Genomic DNA, 25,856 nt, shown 5'->3' on the forward strand with positions numbered 1-25,856 from the left:
TTTCAGGTTGATGTTGGTCGTATTATATTGGCCATGGTTCCAGAACCCGACCAACCTCAACTTCGTCCCAGGCGTAGGCCTCGTAGGCGTGCAAGGCCCCAGATATATAGAACACGTGTCACCCTTTTTGGAATGCCAGATGATGAGGTGTTAAGGCGCTACCGTCTGCCGCCAAAAATCATCATAGACACTCTCTCATTAATAGAGAGTGATTTTGAACGGCAAATTGACAGTCCTACAGCAATACCACCACTTACGCAATTAAAGTCGGTGTTACATTTTTGTGCCTCAGGATCCTTTCAAACCACCGTGGGAATAGTCGCAGGAATCTCCCAATCCTCCTTTTCAAGGATCCTGAGGGCAGCGATGGATGCACTATTTAAACACCTCCATCATTTTATTAAAATGCCATTGGATATGGGTTCCCTTAATGTGGTGAAGGATAAATTTTACCAAATCGCTGGCTTCCCACACATCATAGGGGTTGTGGATGGCACTCACATACCACTTCAACCTCCAGCAAGGCTGGAGGCAATATTTAGGAACCGCAAGCACTTTCATTCGATGAATGTAATGGTGGTATGTGATGCCTCCCTCCAGATCCTGTCCCTTAATGCTAAATTCCCAAGCAGTGCACGATTCCTTCGTCATCCGGCAATCAGGGATTTGGCACAAATTAAACAACCTACAAGCTGGTGATGCGTGGCTTCTGGGTAAGTTGACACCTTCTGTTGAAACCAATGCAAAGCTTGGTACACTATGGTCCTGATGTTGTTTTTTATATTTTCCCAGGAGACAGTGGTTACCCTTGCTCGCCCTGGCTGCTCACTCCTTATTTGGTTCCCACACCAGGACCACAAAGTCAGTAAAAGGCCGCTTCAGATGCCTCCACCGCTCTGGTGGCGACCTCATGTATTTGCCGGCTATGGTTTCAAAAATTGTGGTCCTGTGTGTGATTTTTCACAACATCGCCATAAGGAGTGGTGTCCCAATGCAGCCAGAGGATGCCTTGCCTGAGGACGGCCCCCCTGAGGTTGGTCGGAGGTCAGTATGTGGGGGGCCATACGCGATCAAATTGTTGCAAGATTTTTTAGGTAATTATTTCCACAAATTAATTTAATTGACACAATGTAGACAAATAATATTTTAATGTACACTTTTAACTTTTTTTTTTTTTAATCCCTAAAATGACCATAAAAATCCTTGCATACTACCTGATCAACACAAATGACTTTATGTGGACACATTGAATATAACTTCGGGAACAATGATTTCTTCTCCTCATTTGTGGATTCATGTTGGCATGCTACTTCTTCAAACAGTTCCTGATTTTTTATTTTTTGGGGGGGATTTTGGTGTTGCTTGGACTTTTGTGTGTGTTTTCAATGTGTGAATTTATTTTGTCAATTCACTTGGTGTTTATTATTTGTGTGCAATAAATTTATTTTTTTCGTTAACCAACCATTTCCTTCGTAAATTACAACCAAGTGTAACCTGTTCAAAAAAATGCAAACTTGCTTAATGCCTAATACTGTAATTTCTTAATTTCTAAACTTTTGTACCCTGCTTTGTTGCTAAAAACAAACACCAAAGGTATTATGGTGAATCAGTATGTTTTCAATTCTAGGCCTAAGCAGGTAGCTTTAATTTTTACATTACCCCAAAAAATAATTATTCGATTTTTGACGTTAATTCTACAAACCTATTGGTATTGTTATGTGTTTAATGTGCAAGCTTACATACTTAATTGACCTTTCTACAAACAAATTTACATTACTTAAAAACACAGGGACAAATAGTAGACTTATGTAAGGTTCAACAATCTAAGATTTACAGACAAGGAATGAGACTTAAATAAATCAAAATAAAATTTTTTTAATTTTTTTTTTGGTAATGAAAAAAACTTAGTAGCACAGGATCGCCAAAAGGTGGTCCAATGCCACCAGCATGGCAATGACATGGCCCCGGAGATCAAGCAATCCGGCAGCAATTGCCTTGTTACGCCTCTGGTCCTGTGGGGAAAAAAAAAATGTGCGGCTTACTAAAATGACACCTTCATTTAGATTTTAAAAACCCACAAAAAATTCTGACTATACAAAAAACAAACATCAGTTACAAAAACATGTCCAAAAAAAAAAAGAATGCAAAACGGGGACGAGCCACACGTCGGCGCCGTCTGACTCTCCGCTCTGCCCCTAAATCATGGAGAAAAACATTTTTAATTACAAATTTCCTATTTTGTTTTTTTTTTGCCAAAAAAACCCAAAACAAAACAGGGCTATACTGTAAACATGCACACGCAGGTATGTTCAAAATAAACAAACAGGGCTATACTGTAAACATGCACACGCAGGTATGAGAAAAAAATAAAAAAAACAAAAAAATATAAACATACACAGAAACACTTATTTTGCCCAATCTGGAGACGCAAAAGGGCCAGCAGGCGTGGGGATCTGCGCCTCAGATCCGACCACCTGCGTTCCAGCTGTCCAATATTTCGGCGATAGCCGAGGGAACGCAGGCGACGGCACTTGCGGAGATTGGTGATGGGGGCGGAAGGTTTGTAATGCGATCGTCCATCACCTCAGTGAGGATCATTAGTTTAGATTTGATTTTTTTTATCTACACAAAACAGTTTTAATATTTTAGATTAGATTTTTTTTTTTTTACACAAAACAGTTTTAATAAAGGTCCTAGAAAAAATTTGATTGGCTAATGTACTTTGTAAATTAACAGGAACCATTCTATTGGTTATTGTATGAGTCATGTGACCTACACCCTCACAAATATAATGTGAGTGATCATAGGCTTGATGCAGTGACATGCGTAAGCTAATTTAAATATAAAAATTAAACTAGTAAAATCTGCCTATAAAAAAAACGCAAAAGATTAGTAGCATTCAAACAAACTTTTAATTTAGAAAAACCATCCCCTTGGTCAAACCGTACGTATTCTGCGGAAGAAATGACACACATTAACAAGAATAAAGTTTATTGACATTGAAAAAAAAACCAGGATTGCAAACATGTGAATAACAATTAAGGTAATTAATATAGTGATTGCCATTAATCGATTCAAGTATGTTTGAAATATGAAATAGCAGGCAATCGAAAACTGACAGGGCCACTTCCGGAATTGACTTGTGCGAGCGCTCCCTGCAACCAAAGAGGAGACGGACGCTCGCTATTTTGAACGTTCGCTAGCTAGAGGAGGGGTTGGGAGAATATGGGGCAGAAGGTTAGCTACGAGCGAACATACGAGCGAGCGCTTGCATTTAAATATTTCCGCTCGTACGGCGGACGAGCGATCGGCCACATGCGTCCGGGTCTGAATCAGGCCCTGAGTTTGGTGTCTCCTCTTGCAGGAAAGTTTAGTATTTAGAAAGGCTGTGGTATATACAACATAGATACCGTTTCAAATAGGATTACACAAATTAATGGATACTGTCACATTAGCACTTTTACCAGGTAACCCTGCATGTAGCGCTTTAACATTAAGTGTGCAAGTGTGACTAAAAGTTATACTTCAACGTACTAACAACACAAAGATCGTCCATACTACTATGTTATCTTGCATCTTAAAACACATTTCCATCTATTCCAGTTCATAAAATAGTATGCATAAGCAAAGGGACGGATTCAAAACAGCATACAAGTTGGTTTTGTGGACGGATCCATTGTATTTATTTTTCGCACTGCACATGCTATTAAGCCGAATGTATGCACTTTAGTCGCATCTTAACTTGCGGATGGATGGGCGTAACATGTGGGCTAATTTTAGTTAGGGCATGCAGAAGGAACTGCACATCTGCAGAAATCCATCTGATTATAGAATGATCTCTTGCACAAGGTATAGGGATGCTGCAAATGTGCACAGACAGTGATGGCGCTACTTAGCCAAGTGAATGTATAGGGGTGGTGCAGTCACACAGATGCATTCAATTCGGCATATGAGCATTTAGTTCCAGGGGTACAGTACAAGTGCAGACTACTTGCTGGAACTTTGACTGAGTCCCAAGTAATTTAACCCACAACAACTCTTTTAAATGATTTCTACAATCAAAAGTCTAGAATAACAACCATACAATAAATAAGCAGTCACACTCTATGCAGTCTGTTCTGTCCCACCCAGATGCATCTGTACAGTAAAGCAAATGATTTGTATTTATCATTCTTTAACTGGGGAACGCTCATACTATATATGCGGATGATATGCATATTAGAACAGTATATTAAATGTAAACAAGGATGGTGACTAGGGCCAAGAGACAAAGGTATAAGAATCATAGGAAAAAATGCCCAGAGAATCCACATGTAGAGTGCACTTTGCCTTTTTATCATTGAAAAGCTTTCTAGATAAAAGGTCTAAATACCTGAACACTTCTTAGTCCTGCAGCTTACAGCACTGTGGCCTAAGATTAGGCCAAGATGACAGACAATGGTCTCTTAACTCAATAAGAAATCTGTCTGCTCCTGTCGAGCTCCCTGTCGCTGCAACAACCTGTTTTAACAAAATGAAGCCTTTAAAAGGAGTCAAAGACCTCAATTATATATGATGAATACAATACCTACTTATTTGAAAGGTGACTCAATTTATTACTTCCTGGTAAACTATTTAATAAATAAATATATACATAAGGGTAATTCCACTCAAGTTACTTGAATAATTCCTAAAACTTAAAAACATTACTTGTGCCCTAAATCAGCAGCTAGACCATTACTTCTCAACATACAAACATGGAAACAAACTGTGGTCTGCAACAACTGTTTACATAGCTGCATAGTCTTTCAACTGTAATTCCCTCTACATTTTCCTTCAAGGATAAAAACTGAATGTACTTGTAAAGGTTTTACTTGGGCTTTTTCTGGCTAGTGGGGGATATTGTTTTCTCTGCAAATTACTTCATATTTACACCCAATTCCGGATTTCCCCTGGCGGAGATAAGGAATCAAGCGGGACATCCTTTGCACATTACGTGGAGACGTGTAGCAGATAGACTCGGAGAGAGAAACACTCAACTAATGAGTGGACCTGGCAAATAATTACAAAATAGGCCATTTGGTTGTTTTTATACATGTAACTAAATAATGATAATTATATTAAAACTACTCACTCATATTATGCAACCAAAGTAGTAACTGGGTGAACTCATACTTTCCAAGTGGGAAAAAATGGAATTTACACTAAATGGTCAGTACTTACATCACATTAGAATAATAACTATTAGTCAGAAATCCAATTATTGATTTCTGAAGGAAAAGATACCACTCTGACAACAGTTTTGTACATTAAAACAAAATCATTGTTATTCTTTCATTTATCCACATTACAAATTAAAAAAAAAAAAAATGCACAATTACCAATTAGAAGTTGGAAAATTTCAAGTGGCAAAATGATTGTAATATCCACAATACTTGGATATGAAAAAAAAATTTGGCAGGATTATGCTTACTCACCACGTTATTTATTCATTGTTAAAGAAACTACAAATCTATTTAAACATTGTGACCATTAACTATCATTAGCACATTCCCCCAGGCATCATTTATAGACTGGAATCTATGGTGTTCTTACCAGAGTTCTGATGAAATTCCAGAGCTAGAAAATATGGCAAATGGCAGGGAGAAATTAGACATGACCAAATCTACTGAAACCACATGTATAATGAAGTCATGAACCCTAACCCGGCCACATTGCTGAACAATGGGCCCGATTTAGATATGTGCATAAAGCCAATGGTGATCCAAAGCATCGTCTACAGACGCTGCACTTGGACCGCAGATACATGCAGGAGGTGTCTATTTCCTATAGACACTTCCTGCTGCATTAGTATATTAGTTGGATGGTATAGTACAGGCTCTTCCTTGCAGCTGTGCAATACCGTCCACATCAGAATCAGGCCAACTGTCGGATCATGCGCTACAATTAGATTAACATCACACATGTGTCAACCGAATCACACGTGTCAACCGAATCCTTTCACAACTTTCTAAAAGTATTAACCAGGGCTCAATTAGCTGATATCAATTATTTCTCCAACATCAATTAGCTGTGGAAAAGGACTTTGCATAAAACCGTGCCACCTCAAGCTTTCAACATCTGCCTTAATGTACATACTACAGTAAATAGTTTTTGTACTGATAAATCAATATTTCAAGTTAGTGGGTACAAACAGAGCTCATCCTCCTAATTGCATTTAATATTGCAGAAAAAGTTATCCCATGAGAGCCAGGATACGACAGTCACTTGCACTGGAACATGAATACAACTAGAACATAGCCAAATAACTTCTCTGGCACATGATACATGCTTACCAAACTTCCTGTGACATGATAGTTATCTGAGACATGAGTTATGGAAATTACGGTAATCTAAATATACAGAAAAAAATATTTTTTGGGGAAAAGGAACGGACATTCACTGGTCACTTTAATATAGACCAACATTGTTGCTCTTCTATATGAAAGATGTATATAGGCACAAGTGTGTTACACAGTAATTTTTGCTTAAATGCTGCAGGTAGCTTTAACATAGATAATTAAGGGGTATAATAACCCCATAAAAGCATTAACAGCCGGTAATGTCCTGCTCGGAGTTCCACTGAGAGCAGGCTGTGTACTTCTTGCGGTTCTACTTGCAAGAATAGAAGGGTTCTTCATGCCTTGTGCGGGCTTTGCAGCCCAGTTTTACAGTAAATGCCCAATTGTTACTGTCATGTCTGCCTGACGAGAGATAAGGCGAGAACATGAAGATGCAGACCTGCCAGGTACTAAATGGAGGAGAGTGCCTAGCAAGTGTCCATGTGTCTCTGAAATACCAGCCAATCAGCTTTGAGAGCTGAATCCAATATTAGTTGTTTAGCATATAATATGAATTCTACTTATACCCAAGTTTCAAAACAGTGGAGTGACAACCAGGTTTATAGAGAAAGATTCTTCTCAGTGCTCAGATGTTCTTTTTTTCAGTGTGTATCAGATGTAAAAGGAATAAGAAAGCCAGAAATATGTAAAAAGATCTTCATTTCTTCATATATAGTTACGCATCACAATGAGTGTACTGCACATTAAGAGTATCTGGCTTGGGCTTCCTAAAAGAAAAAACAAAAAAACAAAACAGCAAAAGCCATTAGAAAATTTTTATAGAGAGAGAGATAAATTTTGTATATATATATATATATATATATATATATATATACATATATACACATATATATATATATATATATATATATATATATATACACACACACACACAGAAAACTGTTATGAGTAATGGTGCAAAGACCAAAGGACGGTTTACAATATCTAGAATTGGAGCCCACAGACCAAGTTAAAGACATATGCTAGTTCAGGAGTAGGTAGCTCATGTTCTCAAGAATCAAAATCAGATGACTGCACAGGAAGTAGGATTTATCATTATTTGTCCATTATTTCAAAGTTTTAAAAAGGGTATTTACTGTATTCCTGAGCAGAGCAATTGATATAATATTTTAACAATTTAAGTATATATATATAAATCTTTGAGGACTTAAGTTATCAACACCTGCATTAGACAAGACATACAGTGCTTGAACAAGTTACAGTATCAAGTCCTGCATTAGACAAAACAGACATTGCTTGAACAAACAGCAAAAATCATTTACTAACAGCTTTTATAATCAAGTAGCATACTTTAGAGGCACGTATTTGGGAACCAAAAGTCACATTTTCCGTATAGAACGTATAATTATATACAATAATGGATTAACTTAGTTTATTCAATATTATGGGAGCCAAACCTAAATAGAATCAATGCCATTTTTTTCTCCCCTTTTTTAGAAAGAATCACAGTACAACAGGAAAGATAAGCCAGTATTTTCCCAAACTTGGTCCTCCCTAGCGTCCAGGTTTTAAGGAAATCCATGCTTGAACACAGATGTCTTAATTAGTATCTCATTCATTTTCATCTAATTATCTCAGCTGAAGCATGGATATTCTTAAAGGTCATATAGGCGGTTTGGTCCTCGTAAATCAACGCTGTATGCGAGGACCCCTCAAAAAGAGAAAATTGTCAGAAGGAAGAGAAGGGACATGAAAAATGACTTGCAGACATTAACGAGAGATTGTTGCAATTTAGATCAGCTCTGCGCCATGCCTCCCACAATCTCTTATCACAATCCTCTTCTCACACAGTTAAAACCGTTAAAAATGAATGAAGGCTTGGGAAATTATAAGGAGTTTCCGAAGAACTTCATGACTGGTTTATGCATTTCTTTTTAAATAGTTATAGTTCAGAGAAAAGGAGAGTTATGGTAAAACCTTTGTTAACTCTCTTTCTTCGATGTCCATAAGGTCCACAGGGAGACAATGGGGGTATAGGTGGGACCGTGGAGGACCGGACACCAACAGCAAAGCTTTTCAGTCCCAGGATGCTCCGGTCCTTCCCACAGCTTGAGGGCAACTCAGTTTTGTTAACAAGCCTAAGGCAGGAGCAGGAGAGGAGAGATGGAAAACTAGCACACTGAAGAAACACACTCGCACACAGAGAAGGAAACAAATGACCAAGAGAAGCTAGGGGCGTCAGGGCGGGTGCCCTGTGGACCCTATGGACTTCGAAGGTAGGGAGTTAACAAAAGGTAAGTTTTATCATAATGCTCCTTTTCTTCTTCAGGGTCCATAGGGTTCCACAGGGAGACAATGATGATGTCCCAAAGCAGATGTTCAAGGGTGGTAACGTTCCTGAGCGGATAGCAGAACCCTACGCCCGAAGGAAGCAACCTGAGAGGCAAATGTATCAAGGGCATAAAACCTAAGAAAGGTGTGGATAGACGACCAAGGTGGCCGACCCGGAAATAGCTGTTCAGCCACGCCGGGCTGCCCACAAAGGATACACAGAGCGAGCAGAATGAGCAGATACTGTAGACGGCACAGGAAGGCCAGACTGCGTGTTAGCCTGTGAGATAGTCATGCAAATCCAACAACAAAGTAGACATAATTTTATCTAATTCTGGCCCAAATAGGATATCTCCAGAATAATGAAGGGACTCCAGAGCCCTTTTTGAACCGGAGTCTGCTTTTCAGGAACGGAGCCGAACAATACGGCGAGCCACTACCGAAGTGGCAGATATCCTGGAGGACAGGAGAGCCGTATCCATAGCTGCTTCTCCCAAGTAGGAGGCTGCATCTCTAATGTGAGATACGTAGGATAGTTGTTCACTTGAAGCATCAGTGGGGAATGTCTCTTCTAGGGCCTCTGCCCAACTCTCAATGGCTTTTGGCACCCAGGCCGTAGCCCTAGCAAGACAAGTATTAGCTTCTGTAAGACAGTATATGGATTTGCGACATGTTTCAATACGCCTAGCTGTAGTCTCCGTCAAGGAGGTTGCAGTATCAACGGGTAAGGTGGCATTCTTAACCAGACATGTCACATGAGAAGTAGCTGGAAGAGGGTAAAAGAAACTGAAACGTTTTGGAATTTGAAACCTTTTACCGGGCATATTCCATGCTACACTCATGTGATCAGATAGCTGATACGAATGAGGGAACACGGGTAAAACTACGTTTTGTCGTTTAAAAAGTGGTTGGTTTTTTTCTTAGGCGCGGGTTCTTCCTCTTCTAATAGATTTTACAGCTCTCACAAGAGCAGGTATATTTAATTTAGAGGATGGCTCCTCATCTCCTGAGACAGAGTCAGAGTGAGAGTGGTCTGTGTCTCCTGCTTCCCCAGATGATATATCAGAATCAGATAACTGGGTGGACTGGAAAGATAACAGCACGTTTAGTAGGTAAAGGCTTTTCCTTTTGCAGCATTTGTAATATGGCACACTGTAGTGTGCAACCACGCCATATAGTATGTGACAGCCCTCACAAATATATAGGAGATGTGAGGTACAATGAACCCCTTATACCTTAGTATGTCAGGGTAAATTAGAATAAAGGTAAAGGTATAAGCTGACAGAATAGAAAGTAGAGATCAGCGCTAGTACAAGTCACATACAAACGCAGAAAAAAAAAAAAACACCATACATCTGCAATTGGCACTACTATCAACTACACAGATCGCAGTGGCTGGTAGGATATAGTGCTGTATAACCTAGCCCGTGGGAGAGGTATACAGGGAGACCTGTTAAGTAGAAAATGGCTGCCGCACGTCTCTGAGGGAGCAGAGGGTGAGGGAGGAGCAGCTCAAGGAATGGTTAGACTGCAGTGAAATGGTGCCCTGAGCTGGGGGAGGGGCTGCAGGGAGAGCGCCTTTTCCCTGTGCTGACGTTAACCACCGGGTCCCCTGGCTTCTAAATATGCCTTTGCGCCAGTATATTAATGCTCCGGTGGTCTAGTGGAGTCGTGGGTGCACCAGTGTCCACATCAGTGCCTCCGGACCGTCTCCTGAGACTGAAGGCTAGATGCGTAAAGACATGGGCCCCCGGCAAGCAGTCTGGGGAGCTTGCTAGCTAGTTCTGCCACGAGCCCTGCTGGTAGTACAGAGCTGGAGCTTGGTGTCACAACGCAGCGGAGGGGTGATGGAGCAGCAGCGCAGATGTCCAAGGGACAGTCCTTTGCTGCTGCTCATTTTAAAACACTAGAAATAAAAAATAAATCATAAAAATAAGCTTGGGCTGCTTGAAGCAGCCCCACTGTTAAAAATGGTGACTCAGCTCCTGCCAGACACCAACTAAACTGAATTGCCCTCAGGCTGTGAGCGTGGTAAAGGGGAAAGGACCGGGGCATCCTGGGATTGAAAAGCTTTGCTGTTGGTGTCCGGTCTCCGTGGTCCCACCTACAGTACACCCCCATTGTCTCCCTGTGGAGCCCTACGGACCCTGAAGAAGAAATAGATTTAGACATGGACAGTACAGAAAATAAAGAAGGGTTGTTAGGAAAAAAAAGTACAACAATAGAGTTGAACAGCAACAAGTCAACCATTACATTCACCAGAGACCACAAATAAGTAGAACCTTATGGACCCTTAGGACTGGGGAGGATCATTTAAGCTAAAGGATCGGTGAGGTCAGAGTTATTAGCAATCTTGACTAATGTAAAGTGCCCGCCCTGAGCTCAATATATTTAATTTCAGGGTAACCACTTAAAAGGGGAGGATGCAAAGGTAAAATAAGGGACCCCTGTAGTCTCCTATTAAAGCTGAATTGGATTGTGATTATGATATTGAACGTCTAGTCACAAACGAATGTGTCAAACCGCTTCATGAAACTGCACTAATTAATTTGATATGCAACACTATGCTTCGAAAAGAAAAAAATACTTATTAGAATTTGTATAACAAAGCATATTACATAGCGCCTTCCATAGAATAATGAGTCATTCACATTTATTCAAAACACAAATTAAATCACCAAAAATTAAAAGGCAACTCTGGTTACTACATTAATCTTCTGCACATAATCAATAAATCTCAGTGTCTCAAGTGTCCTATGCTGTTCGCAATTGCGTACGGTATTACTAACACTTGAGAAGGGGTTTCGAGGTGGACTGGGAGGTGGCCTAAAGTGATCGCAAAAAGGGGACGTTTCATGGACATGTTATGAGACTGTCAGAGGCCATGCTTAGTTGGCTTATAGGAGAGACGCTATAGAAGACCCTAGGCTACCGCAAATGTTGATGGTGCAACCGCTGTTGCGTTGATCTTGATGTGTTTACAAACTACACTGCAAATGCACAGAACACAGAGCCTGAAAGAGGGCATCTCATCGCTCGAAGGCGGAGATTATCATTTGCATATTCCCGCAACCGCTAATACCAGAGCGGCTGCGAGTGCAGGTGCATTACCAACCTTCTCTGAATCAGGTCCGCAGTACTTTACTCTGCACAGCAATCTTCTCAGCCCTAAACTTCATACTTGATAAAGAAGACTGTTAACTCAGACAGCGTAGCAGTGTTCTCCACAGAAAATGTTTCCAGCCAGGTGGCATCAAAAAGTAGGCGGGTGGGGGCCTTTGCAATAATAAAATTTTTTATAGTCTGACCTTAGAATGATTTAAACTTGAAATATAATTTTATATATAAATTTTCCTCTTCTTCTTTGAGGCCCAGTCGTTTGCAGCTTTTTCATAATCAAAGTGGTCCCTCTAGTGACATCAGAATCACGTTTTTTAGTGCTGGCACCACAGAAATTATTTTTTATACAGCTCCCAGATACAGAGTCCCCCAAATGTAGTTAATAGACCGGCAGAATAAATGCTGCCGGTCAATATCCCGACACCAGAAGACCGGCAAGGGACAGACGCCTATTTTCATCCTGACGCCGAAGTGCCGAATGACGCCGGACCGATCGAGGAGAGTCTGGCCGTCCCTAGCACTTAGCCGCAGAGAGGGCTAAGAGCTAAACTTCGGAACATACTTAACTCTGCTGGAGAAGTGGTGGGAACACTAGGTCATTAATGCATATCTGGTGGAATTATCTCTTAACAGCTCAGTTCTGGTTTACGGTTTTTAATCCACCAAATAACACAAATTTGGCTACCTGTATATCCATTACATTGCCTGGGCAGCACAGACAGTGTAATGGTTAGCATTACTACCTCACAGCACTGAGGTCGTGGGTTCAGTTCCCATTACGGCTCTGTGTGGAGTTTGTATATTTTCCCTGTGATTGTGTGAGTTTGCTCCGGGTACTCCCGCTTCCTCCCACACTCCAAAAATATACTGGTAGGAACTTGACATTTACATATCTCATGTACTCGCGAATATTTGTACCATAGTATGTGTTTAACTACCTCACTGCCAGTAGTCATCCATACTTTATATTAGAGTTAATAATTATAGTATATAGAGTTAAATATATTATAGCACTTTAACTTCACTGTACTACCCAGAATATTTTAACAGCTGTGTGGCATTAAGAAGTACCCGGGTGGGGCAGTGTAATCTCTCTGGACACAGATATAAATGAAAAGACTATAGGAGATATTGCACACTTGCTGACTGGACACAGATAAAGTATAATTGTGTCCAGCAGTGCACACTGAGACACAATGCACGTCTTTACCCTCCATCTACCCTCTCTGTAACGTTCCTGCTGTCCAATCTGCGGCCTTCCTCTTAAAGACAGGGGAGGGATCTGTTACCGTACTTGTCACAGTAACATAAGCGCAGTGCGACTCTTGATTTTTTTCTGGTAGACAACTGAAGCAGGATAGTGACAGGTGACATACTGTATAGAAAAAGCCAGGTGAAGCGTCTGTGAGGAGAATATGGACTCTTCTTAAAAGCAACACATAAATGCAAATTAATAAGCTACAATGGAAAGCATATTCTAAAAAACTGAACATAAGAAGTGCTGATTTTCCAGATATTTAAGAAAATGCTAAGAAAAAGGATAAAGATAGATACATTTATATGTAATAGTGGACTCACCCGCTTTTTTTACATTTTTTACAATACCAGATCAGTATTCCACCACAGCATACAGCAGCAATTGCAAGGATTATTCCTTAAATGTAACAAATAAAATATTGAATTTTAAACAAAGGAGCTTATTAATAATTTAGTACAATTTACAGGATCATCTTTGATATTACTTTCCTTTACTAAATAAAGAGGTGAATACCTGGAGCAATGAGGTAACAGATAGTGGTAATTTTTATACAGAATTTAGTATTTTATAGGTAGAATCTTCCGAATTGCAGACTAGTCAATAAACAGTACCTCAAACACTAATGGTGAGCATACACGGTCAGATTTCTTTATCAGATATGAACAACAACGATTGTAAAAATCGTTCAATCGTTCATATCTTTGACATGTACTGCATGCATCGACGAACGATGCGCATTCCTGCATGTCAGATAACGATCTCTGACATCTGATGTGTTTGCAGTCAGAATTTGACATTTCATTCATTTTAATGCTATCAGAAATCGCTCATCGTTGATTAAATCGTTCAAATCATTGTAAAATTCGTTAATTCGTTCATGAATTCTGACCGTGTGTATGCACCATAAGATACTAAGAGTAAGAGCTCATACCTGTATATAGAGACTAGATGGAGTACAGTTTGTGGACAGCTCAAGACACATTTTAAAACTTACACTGCTCGAGTGCCTTTAATTTATATCTCCTTTCTTACACAGCAATACGATGCTGGAAAATATATTGTATATTATAGATCTGATTACAATCCCTTAATTTTAATGACACACACAATCTACAACACTGTGATTCACATTGCTATTCCTATGGTGCATACTGTCAAAGCTGAATAATTGAGTAAGACAAGTTCAGTTTAAAATTCAATCACAGCGACGCCATCTTGCGACTGGCCGCAAGACTCCATTTTAGAAATGCGATCGCAAGACGCCATTTTGTGAATGGCCGCCTAAGCGCCATTTTAGATAAACTCACATTTTAGTACATGTGGTGATAATACCATTAGCATCATGCGAAGGCATCTGTGACCATTATCATATGAAGCAAGTGGCCAGGTGACAACTGGCTTGGGTAGATAAGTTTCCTGGGAACCAATGATATCAGCAGGAAATTTCCCTTTGTCCTGCTTTAGTCTGGGGGGAATAAATACATGTGCCCATATACTGGTTTAGGAGTCCATGCTGAAGGTTGTATGAACGGAGGGTCTCTAGTCTGAGGTCTATCTCTGGGTCCAGAGGCGCAGCGTATGTATACTGTTACTTGGGGTCTGTATAATTTCCTTTTGCGCCTAAAGTATGTCTCTCTCTTTGTCTCTCTCTCTCTCATTGTATTTATTTGCGCTTATTGTAAACAGATCATAGCGTGTAACTGACTGTACTTTTACCTGAATAATACTTGTGCGTTGGAACAACAGATTCCACTTCTGTCTTTATTTACGGTCAGACTGCGTACGCAAATTAGCGTTATTCTTAGAGGTTTATAGGAAGGATTTAAGAAGGTATAGGCAGGGGTATATAGAGGTTCATTTCTAATATTGTTAATTGGGGGCTCGTGAAGAAGTCACTTACCTGCTCACACGGTACATACGGTCATCGATATTTCAGCAAAGGGTGGAGTGGCCACATGCAGGGTTTGCCTGCAACCGCTTTGTGCTGAAAGATCGCTATCCGTCTCCATGTGAATTAAGGAAGCTGACTAGAATCCAGGGACAAGAGAGGAAAAAGTTTGTTTTCCTCTGTTGATAGAACCTTGTGTTTAGAGGGGTGCCGCAGTATTGCGTACGTGGCTAAAACGCATTTTTGCGTACGCAGTTAAAAAGTCATTATACGGTTGTGTGGTAGTCGCATAATTGTGTATGCGGCTGTTCGCACAATAGCGTATACGCACTTCCGGTTCTGCTACCACGTGTTTGAACAAAGCCATTGAGGTTTAAATTTTTTTTTTCTATTACCAATATCTGGGTTAAACGTGTATTTTTCTGCGCAGGAAAAAGTGTGTAACAGTGAGTGTATTGTTGGTAGGGGTAATTTATTCCCTAAAGTTAAGGGTATCATATGATCCTTAAGGGCTAGGTGCAAGGGTTAGCCTAGTCGCTCAGTAAGCAGCTTACCGTTCTAAACACAGTAGCAGGTGTACATGTTGTCTTTGTTGTATAGAGGTGCGTGAGAGTGGCCGACATATAAACTCTCATAGGTCTGGAAGTTACCTTACTAAAGCTTATCCAGGTGTGGAAGTGGCCTGCTTCAAATCTTATCCAGGTGTGGAAGTTGCCTTACTAAATCTTATCCAGGTGTGTGGGCGCCGCCGACTTAAATCGTCCACAGGTAAGTGAAAGTATCTTGATTGTCTTTCACCGGTTTAAATTTTTATTAAAAAGCGTAGGAGTTGTCTCAGAATGGGAGCCACGCAAACAGTAGAGATGTTAAGCAATGATGTGCTGCTAATGGAGGCGCCGATCGGATCGGCCCGTCGTATCATGCATACCAAGTACGGTACTTATGCAATAAGGTATTGTGATATATGGTTTGATATGACGAGGAAGAGTGTTAGACCGTTTCCCAGAATTGGTAGTTTTGACAAAACTGTGTTAGATAATGTCCAGGATCACATCAGTATGGTGCGATACCGAGAGAAAAAGATTAAGTATTTTGAATGTTTAAAACTATGGCAGCATGAAGGGGATGCTTGGCTTAAAAATGTGCAAACGATGCAAACTAGCGTTGCGAACACATTGCCAGAAAATACATCCATGACGCTGAATTGCAATACGGACGAGCCGCAAATTGGCGCGCACGTGCGGGAGGTACCGTCGTGGAGAGTATTTCCAGCAGTTCACGCTCACCTCCCCCACCTTATGTGGACGGAGGTGCAAGTACAGTTACCAAAAATACCAACAAAAATGTAACAAGTAATTTGTACCCCCTCTTAAGTAACCATAAAGAAAATGTTTATGACGTAGATGATGAGCCCATTGTAATGTCTGCCATTTCCCATGCTGTGCAAATGATAGATGCTGCATCACCACAATCACGGGTGGTGCCGCCATCTCCATCGGTAACAGCAAGGGAAGTGTTAATACACTCTGCACCCATTGAGGAAGTTGTTAATACCATACGTAGCAGCAGCAGATTAAACCCCCAGCCAGGTAACCAGGTCAGATGTAGCAACGCTGCCGGTCTGCATCCCATTCGGACAATAACTGTTCCGAATGGAAATGCGGATGCAAACGGTGTAGTGCCCACTAGGGAAGTAGTAATGCATTGTCCATGGAAAAGGGCAGAACTAAATTCCATCAAATGATTTCCCTGATCCAAAAAAGGAATTAGCCAAATCTCAAAGATGTTTTAGAAATTTGGGTAGTTCTCATGAGCCCACTAATAAAGATTGGCGTGTAGTGTTAAGGGCCTGTCTACCACGCAATACCGACGTGACAAAATTTATCACGGATTGTGTATTGGATGGCGACGTTCCCTCAACAGACTAAGTAAACCAAGGTAACATTTCCCGCATTGTGACTCAATTGGGTATATATTTTCCGGTAGTAGTTAACTGGAACAAAATCTTCACAATCAAACAAAAGGAGAGTGAAACTGCAGAAGAATATTGCGACCGGGCTCTGCAGGCTATCACCCAGTACACTGGGATAGAAGATATTAAAGATAGCATTCACCACAGGGGAATGATAGTCATGATATTAATGGACGGTTTAAAAGAGAATTTAAAAACTCGGGTTCAGACCTCACAGCCTGGCTGGAGGGGACTTACAATAGATAACCTCATAGAGTCTGCCATAGAACATGACAAGAACATCTCAAAAAAGAGGGAGACCCAGAGCGAAAAATTAATGGCTGTCAGTATACAAGCTCTGGAGGGAAGGACGGTAACACCACAGCCAACAGACACGCTTGCACTTGCACACACACTCATGTCAGAACAAGTTGCTCTCACTAACCCCACTCAACAACAAACATAACTCTATCCTACTAACCCAATGCAACCACAGGTCCCAGGATATCCACCTACTTCTTATCCCCCACAATACCCTTACCCTCCCTATCCTTACCCATAACCACCACCATAACCCTCTGCTCAAACTCCACAACAACACATGCTTTCACCTGAATCACGGACATGTTTTAATTGCAAACAAACAGGACACTTAAGTAGAAACTGCACAGTAAAGAGAGTATGGACCCCACACCAAGGGAAACCTGGATATCCCCATAAGGGATATGCACAGAGATCAGCAAATATTCAGCAAGCACCAGCTCCAATTGTAGCCGTAAATGCTTTATTGGAGAATGGTAGCCAACGATAGGGGTCAGGTCATACCTGTAGTCTACAGATAGTCGGGTTAACGGGAAGTACTAGGGAAGAACCGGTCTTGATGGTTGATGTAGCTGGTACTGAATATCCTTTTCTTGTAGACACAGGGACGACCAAGTCAGTGATGAAATCTCCCGTTAATTTACAGGTGACCAACGAGACAATACCAACAATGGGTGTGACAGGTAGAGTGGAACGTTATCCTTTAACAAAGTCCGCAGAGGTTAGTATTGGGCCGTTGCATACCAGACATTCTTTTCTCCTGGCTGCCGCGGCTCCTACTAACCTGCTGGGCAGAGACTTGTTATGTAAAATGGGATGTGTCATATATTGAACCCCTGATGGTGTATATTTAGATATCCCAGAGAGAATGGTATACGAGGTGCGGGATATGTTAGACACTCCTCAAAGGATAATGTATCACTCTATCGTTTTAAAAGAAAATCCATCACAGTAGATGAAATGTTGTCCCAAATTCCAGATTCCCTTTGGACAAAAGATGGACAGGACACTGGATTAATGGCAAACGTAAGCCCGGTAATGGTAAACTTAAAAAGCGGTAGGCAAGCTCCAAAAATTCCCCAGTACCCACTAAAACAGGAAGAAGAACTAGGGGTGTTTCCAATAATCGAGCGAACAGGGAATTTTAGTTCGTACAGCTAGTGTAGCCAACAGTCCCATCTTTCCAGTAAAGAAGAGTGGTGGGAGGGGTTATAGGCTGGCGCAAGACCTTAGAGATGTTAATAAGGTAGTAGAGAGCCAATTCCCTGTAGTGCCGAATCCAGCTGTCATCCTGATGCAGATCCCACCAAATGCAACCCATTTCACTGTCATTGACCTCTGTTCTGCTATCTTCTCTGTGCCTCTCCATCCTGACTGTCAGTACCGATTCGCATTCACATACAGAGGTGTGCAATATACATGGACACGATTGCCCCAAGGTTTCATAGACAGCCCCAGTATTTTCTCCCAGGCATTGCATGACTGTTTACAAGCTTTTCAACCTGCCAATGGATCAGTTCTAATTCAATATGTGGACGATTTATTGCTATGTTCTGACTCATTTATGTCATGTGTGAATGATACTAAACTTTTGTTACTTCATCTCTCGCATACAGGACACAAAGTGGCTAAGGACAAGTTACAGCCGTGCCAGCCCAGAGTAAAATATTTGGGACACTGCCTAACCCAGGGGTTACAACATCTCACAAATGATAGAATCCAGGCCATACAAAACATGACACTGCCGCAGAATCAACAGCAAATTCGTACCTTCTTGGGAATGTGTGGATATTGCCGAATGTGGATCCCAGGTTTTTCTATTTTGGCCTTGCCTTTACAGGAACTAGTCTCTTCCTCAAAGCCCGATCGCGTCACACACACTGAGGAATCAGAACAGGCTTTTCTTAATCTTAAGGATAGCCTGACAAAAGCTCCTGCATTGGGAATACCCGATTATGAAAAACCTTTTGATTTATATTGTACGGAAGCCGATGGTTGTGCTGCAGGTGTCCTTACACAAAAACATGGTGATGCCAGTAGGCCCGTAGCATACTACAGTGCGCAATTGAACACGGTAGCAAGATCACTCCCCACCTGTTTGAGAAGTGTAGCAGCTACCGCTTTATTGGTGAGTAAAAGTGAGGACATAGTATTGGGCCATGATATGATTGTCTACACTCCCCATGCTGTATCTGCTCTGTTGAACTCAGCTCAAACCAGACACGTCTCCTCGGCTAGGTTCACCAAATGGGAACTAGCCCTAATCGCTCCTGCAAATATTACTGTTAAACGTTGCAGTACGCTGAATCCAGCAACATACCTACCATATGTACAACATGATGTACAAAGGGTGGAAGGAGAAGAGTTGCTGGCGGGAGGTGAGTTCAGCAGACATGATGACACTCACGATTGTATGACATATCTGAATCAGACCTTTACTGCTAGACCTGACGTACATGACACATCTTTAGAGAATGTGGATGTGACTTTCTATACGGATGGGAGTTGTCATAGACAAACAGACACAGGTGAATTATGTACAGGTTATGCTGTTGTAAATGACACAGACATCATGGAAGCTAAACCTCTCGGTCCTCCTCACTCAGCCCAGGTGGCAGAGTTAGTAGCACTGACTAGAGCATGTGAACTGGCAGCAGGCAAATCTGCTAACATTTACACTGACTCGAGGTACGCGTTCGGGGTGGTGCGCGATTTTGGGGCTCTATGGCGTCTGAGAAATTTTATGACAGCAGCAGGCACACCAGTTGCACACTCCCGACACATAAAACATCTCTTAGAAGCAATCCAACTGCCCAAGGCAGTGGCAGTAATTAAATGCAAAGCCCACACATGTGAGGATGACCCGGTGTCACTGGGCAACAACAGAGCTGATGAAGCTGCAAAACGGGCAGCAGGGTTAAAAATGTCTTCCCCGATTGAAACAATTATGTAATTCCAAACCACTGATATGCTGAAATTAATTGAGATGCAAAATTTGTGTTCAATTCAGGAAGGCAAGAGTCCTCTGGGCTCTGGAGGGACGGACATGGTAAGCCAGTAGCCCCCAAGGCATATTACCCCAGCCTGGCTGAGGCAGCACACGGTCTGACTCACCTGGGCAAACAGGGTATGTGCAAGTTGGTGAGGGCATACTGGTGCGCACCAGGTTTTTCTTCACAAGCAGAGAAGATAGCAATGTCCTGTCTGACCTGCTTGAGAAAGAACATAGGGAAAGTGATCCCTACCGAACCGCCCCACATTCCGACTGATGGACCTTTCCAGGTGATACAAATTGATTTCATCCAATTACCACCCTGCAGGAACCTTAAGTATGTACTAGTGTGCACAGACGTATTTTCTAACTGGGTTGAGGCGTACCCAGCGGCCACTAATACTGCTGCGTTTACTGCCAAGAAAACAGTTCAGGAATTTGTATGCAGGTACGGTATCCCTAGAATCATTGAGAGTGATAGGGGTACCCATTTCACAGGTGATGTTTTTCAAAATATGTGTAAGCTGATGGGTATTAATAGCCGACTTCACACCCCCTACCGACCGCAGGCCAGTGCCAAGGTAGAGAGGATGAACGGAACTATTAAAAATAAGCTAAGTAAAATCATGGCAGAGACTGGACTAGGATGGCCAGAAGCGTTACCTTTGGTCCTACATAGCATAAGGACCACTCCTAGACCTCCTCTGAATCTGTCCCCATTTGAAATATTGTTCGGTAGACAACCTCATTTGATCATAAGTTCACAGGAAGACCTGAAGGGTAACAACGAAGTAACTGTAAAGTATCTTATATCAATGAGTAAGCAGTTAAAGCAACAGCAGCAGAAACTGAAATTGTTGTCTAATGATATGCCTGAAACTAACTGTCATGATGTTGAACCAGGAGAATATGTTATGATCAGAAATTTCTTGCGTTGTTTGACTGATCGGTGGGAAGGTCCATACCAGGTGCTGCTGACGACTACTACATCTTTGAAGGTTGCCGAGAGAGATACCTGGGTCCATTCCACCCACTGCAAAAATGTCAATCAGCCGGTGGAGAAACAAGTCGGAGACTAGACTGATAGTGTGGACCTGTCGCTCGCGAACTTGTTCCGGGAGGATTGAAAAGGTCGTAGTGAGATACCTGAACTGAGAGAAATTTTGCAGGACTTGTTGTTAAAATGGACAGGCCTGCTGTGTTCATTCTCATATTCTCTTTTAGAGTGTTCACCATCCTGGTCAGTTCGGGAATATCCAGTGTCTGTGATGAGGGACCAATTGAGGAAACAGGAGCTGATGGCAGTGCTGATGGAGTGGAGAAAGGAGGAGTGCAATGCCAATCAGGGGAGTGTCTGACCAATCTTAGTACTGTTATTGTTAAGAGAGCTGTCATTCCGGATACTCGGGGAAGGTGTGGAGGTTTATCGTCTGAAGATTCCTGTATTTGTGAGTTTTGTGGGTCCCTAGTCGATGAGAACTGTATCCAACGGTGCCAACCTAAATATAACCCGTACTGGGGAGGGTATCCTTTAGAGGATTATCACAGCATGGTAGGCAAAGTGTTAAATCAAACTGATTGCTGGGTGTGTTCACATGTGCCACAGGGACAGCATAATGTAGGGTTGGTGCCATTTCCGCTGAATATCACGGAAATTTTAGATTTACAAAAAGGGAAAACTTTGGATGGAAAATTCCTCTCATCCAAACCACCTCATTTCAAACTCTATCAATTCCAAGTAGATAGATCACTTTTATGTTTGAACATAACCAACCCCAATAAACCCGGAGGTTGGGAAGTGACGGGGAATAATCAGAATAAATGACCTTCTCACAAAGAGCTGATAATGAGTCCATAAACTATGATCTGTTACGCTCAATTAAATCAAGTGGGAAACATTTTAGGTACCGGTATACATTGAGTTCCACCAAAGAAATGATTGGTAAAGTACCAGATGGTTATTGTGCTAAAATAATACAACCCGAAACTTGCATATACCAAATGGAAGAGCCAGAGATAGGATTGTTTGCAAGAGAAATGTGTTTAATGATAATGATGCATACTATTCCTTATGTTCTCCCTGATAATGTATATTTTATATGTGGAAGAAAAGCGTATAAATGGCTCTCCCCGAGTTCCGAAGGTTTGTGTTATCTGGGAAGAGTAGTCCCAGAAGTTATGACTCTCACACATGTTGAAATGTTGGGAATACATAAAAACACACCGTCACCATATCTTCACACGCAATATGAACACAGAGGCAAGAGAAATATGATACCTGGTGATATGCATAAAGCCGCTCAGTTAATCAGTGAGACAACTGGCTTCCAAGTTTTAGTCGCCCTGGATCCCACCAGAATTGCTAGGGGTACATTAAATTTTAGATATATCCAGGAACTTGCTAAATTAATAGATAATATCACCGAGATGTACGATGACACATTCAGGTACACAGGGAGAGAATTGCAAGCGTACAAGAAAGAACTAGTGCAACACAGGCTAGTGTTGAATTATTTAACCGCTGTTACTGGAGGGTATTGCGTAACGTTAGCCACCCAATTTGGAGTAAAATGTTGCACTTATGTCACCAATGATACCAGCGACCCTAAGGAGGTGATAGACCAGAAGATGGATGAGATTCTGCAGCTAAAGTGGGAATTTCGTAAGAACCATAACGCATCAGTGGCTGAAGCAGGGGAAAAGATAGAAGGATGGGTGTCATGGCTGAACCCAGTTAAATGGTTCTCGGGTCTAGGGGAATGGGTCCAGGAAGTGATCGCCAGCATAGGCAAATTCTTGATCCTTATACTGATTGTCATCATAATAATTGGCATATGAGTCTGGTGTGTTCCTATTGTGTTGAAGTGTGGAAAATGTAAAAATAGAGTAAAACTAAAGAATTAAATTATGATGGTGGTCAGAAATGATAATATGTATACCGAGGTAGATACAGAACTGCATTACAACCCTGAGCTAGGAAGTACCATCATTTAAATGTATAATATTTAGACATGCATAGAAGATATTATTGAAATGTTATTTATAGAACACCTCAGATAATGTAAAGTCTCAAATTCCCCTTCAAGACTGCTGTTATAAGACTGGTGCATTCCCACACCTGTCACATGATCTCCCAAGATCTGCGGTGTGCATATAATAGTAGTTTTATGTCCCCACCCAGAGACACATTATTGATGGATTTAGGAACACCTTGTGTCATCCCAGAATAACACTAAATAATATGTAAATGTAAGCCTAAAATAAGTTTATATAACAGATTGTGATAGCATGTTGTTTGCTATCAAAGGGTGGACTGTCGAAGCTGAATAATTGAGTAAGACAAGTTCAGTTTAAAATTCAATCACAGCGACGCCATCTTGCGACTGGCCGCAAGACTCCATTTTAGAAATGCGATCGCAAGACGCCATTTTGCGAATGGCCGCCTAAGCGCCATTTTAGATAAACTCACATTTTAGTACATGTGGTGATAATACCATTAGCATCATGCGAAGGCATCTGTGACCATTATCATATGAAGCAAGTGGCCAGGCGACAACTGGCTTGGGTAGAGAAGTTTCCTGCATAGTGTTTGTTCACTACGGGTGGTCTGGCTAGAATAAATAAGCAAGCTTCCTGCAATGACACAGAAAAGGTGGGAGGGCCTGCTGACAGGAGATGTAGAATTATCTGGCCCAGCATACTAAAATGTTAGAGACAAGGCACTTATCCTCACACACACATTAAATATGTCTTTATATCAAACCCCGAATACTCACACATTTCATATTCACACATAAGGTTCCATAAGCATCAAAATGTATGATTCAAGTTGGTTAAGTTAGTTTAAATGCTAAGAAATAAAGGTTTTTGATAACTAAGGTATTATACATGATAAGCAAGGTGTGTTTGGTCTCGTTCTGATGCATACGCTTTTTACAGCATCCCGGTGTTATCGGTGGAGAGATCGCATCATGCAAACTCAAGTTACGGATCGCAGAACTTACAAGCACCAAAATGTTTAGCTAATGAAATGTTACAGGAGGCGTTACCAGAAAGACTCCGGCTGTTAGAGGCAGGGAAAGTCTATTTGAAACAACCTGTTAAATGTGCCGTAACATATGCTTCTCCTCTGGGAACCAATGATATCAGCAGGAAATTTCCCTTTGTCCTGCTTTAGTCTGGGGGGAATAAATACATGTGCCCATATACTGGTTTAGGAGTCCATGCTGAAGGTTGTATGAACGGAGGGTCTCTAGTCTGAGGTCTATCTCTGGGTCCAGAGGCGCAGCGTATGTATATTGTTACTTGGGGTCTGTATAATTTCCTTTTGCGCCTAAAGTGTGTCTCTCGCTTTGTCTCTCTCTCTCTCTGTGTCTCTCTGTCTCTCTCTTTGTCTCTCTCTCTCTCTGTCTCTCTCATTGTATTTATTTGCGCTTATTGTAAACAGATCATAGCGTGTAACTGACTGTACTTTTACCTGAATAATACTTGTGCGTTGGAACCACAGATTCCACTCCTGTCTTTATTTACGGTCAGACTGCGTACGCAAATTAGCGTTATTCTTAGAGGTTTATAGGAAGGATTTAAGAAGGTATAGGCAGGGGTATATAGAGGTTCATTTCTAATATTGTTAATACACACTGTCAGATATTCTGGTCTATATAAACGATATCGTTTATTGTTTGATCGTTTATATCGACTGGAACATTACCCCTTTCAACTACCAAACGATGGTCAATGTGCGGGCAGGGATGGTCTATATCGACCAGGTTAGCCTGTTTACTATAGCGACCCGCGATCGTTGATCGCGGGATCGTTAAGTCGTTTGGGGGATGCTGCATGTGCTGGATGTTCGATAACAATCATCCAGCACATGCTGGTCGATCAGACAACGATATCTGATCGTTGTCTGATCGACCCGTGTGTACGAGCCATTAGAAAGGATCTGTGATCTATGACCGGTCCTACCTATAAAGATTAAATAATCATCATGTAACATTAGGACCAAACAGTAACAAATCAGCTGGGAACCTCTCCGCATTACTCACAATGGCAGCTACTGCTACAATTAGGAGTAGTCTACTGCACTTGATTTGAATGTGTAACTATGAACATATTTGATTTAATATTGTATCATTAAACAATTCTACACCATGTTCTTCTCTCATTTACTGGTGTAGCTAAAATATGAAAGCCTGTACAAAATAAAAAATAATCTGAAAATCTTACTTGTTGTATCTGCCCTTGTGGGTGACAGATTGAAACAATATTCTGAGTATCAATGTCACAATCCCCTACCATCTTGTGCTCCATAGTACTGCCCTTTACTACTCTACAGTGATTATATGGGGAAGGTAACCAGCAGTGGCCACCAGTACTACTAACATACTAATCACAGAACCCATGGATGATCTATTTCCCCCCAAAAATATCATATGGTCTCTAAACCATGAACACATTTTAATGCAGGTGTAGCATATACAGTATGTAACAACTTACCAAATGAAAGCCCGTTTACACGTTATGTAAGAATGAAAACTAACGAGCAGGGCCCTTTTCACTCTTGTACTTCTCCTTACTTATATTTTCATCTACTCCTTACCCCCAACAAGGGCACCTAACACTTGGTTAAAGACTCCCTGTTGCTTATTTTGTGTGTAATAATCACCAATGCA

General features: G+C 41.3%; 1 protein-coding gene across 3 annotated transcripts in view; it reads right to left on the reverse strand.

Moving 5' to 3' along the window:
- Nucleotides 1-1,855: 1,855 nt before the first annotated feature.
- Nucleotides 1,856-25,856, reverse strand: part of LOC148516717 (zona pellucida sperm-binding protein 3 receptor-like) — a 178,398-nt gene continuing 154,397 nt past the window's right edge. Inside the window, exons 16-18 of one of the 3 annotated variants that reach the window (XR_015879383.1) lie at nt 13,350-13,425; nt 4,373-7,087; nt 1,856-2,012 (exon numbers count right to left, since the gene is read on the reverse strand). Coding sequence is in view for 2 of the 3 variants with exons in the window: in XM_088479577.1 (XP_088335703.1) it covers nt 7,036-7,087; nt 13,350-13,425 (128 nt within the window). In the remaining variant the exon portion in view is untranslated. Of the gene's footprint in view, nt 7,088-13,349; nt 13,426-25,856 lie in introns of all 3 variants that reach the window. The other 2 variants (XM_088479577.1, XM_088479578.1) reach the window with 2 other exon arrangements.

The sequence above is a fragment of the Taudactylus pleione genome, unplaced genomic scaffold (assembly GCF_031769625.1).
Source record: "Taudactylus pleione unplaced genomic scaffold, aTauple2 ptg000242l, whole genome shotgun sequence".
Classification (NCBI taxonomy): Eukaryota; Metazoa; Chordata; class Amphibia; order Anura; family Myobatrachidae; genus Taudactylus; species Taudactylus pleione.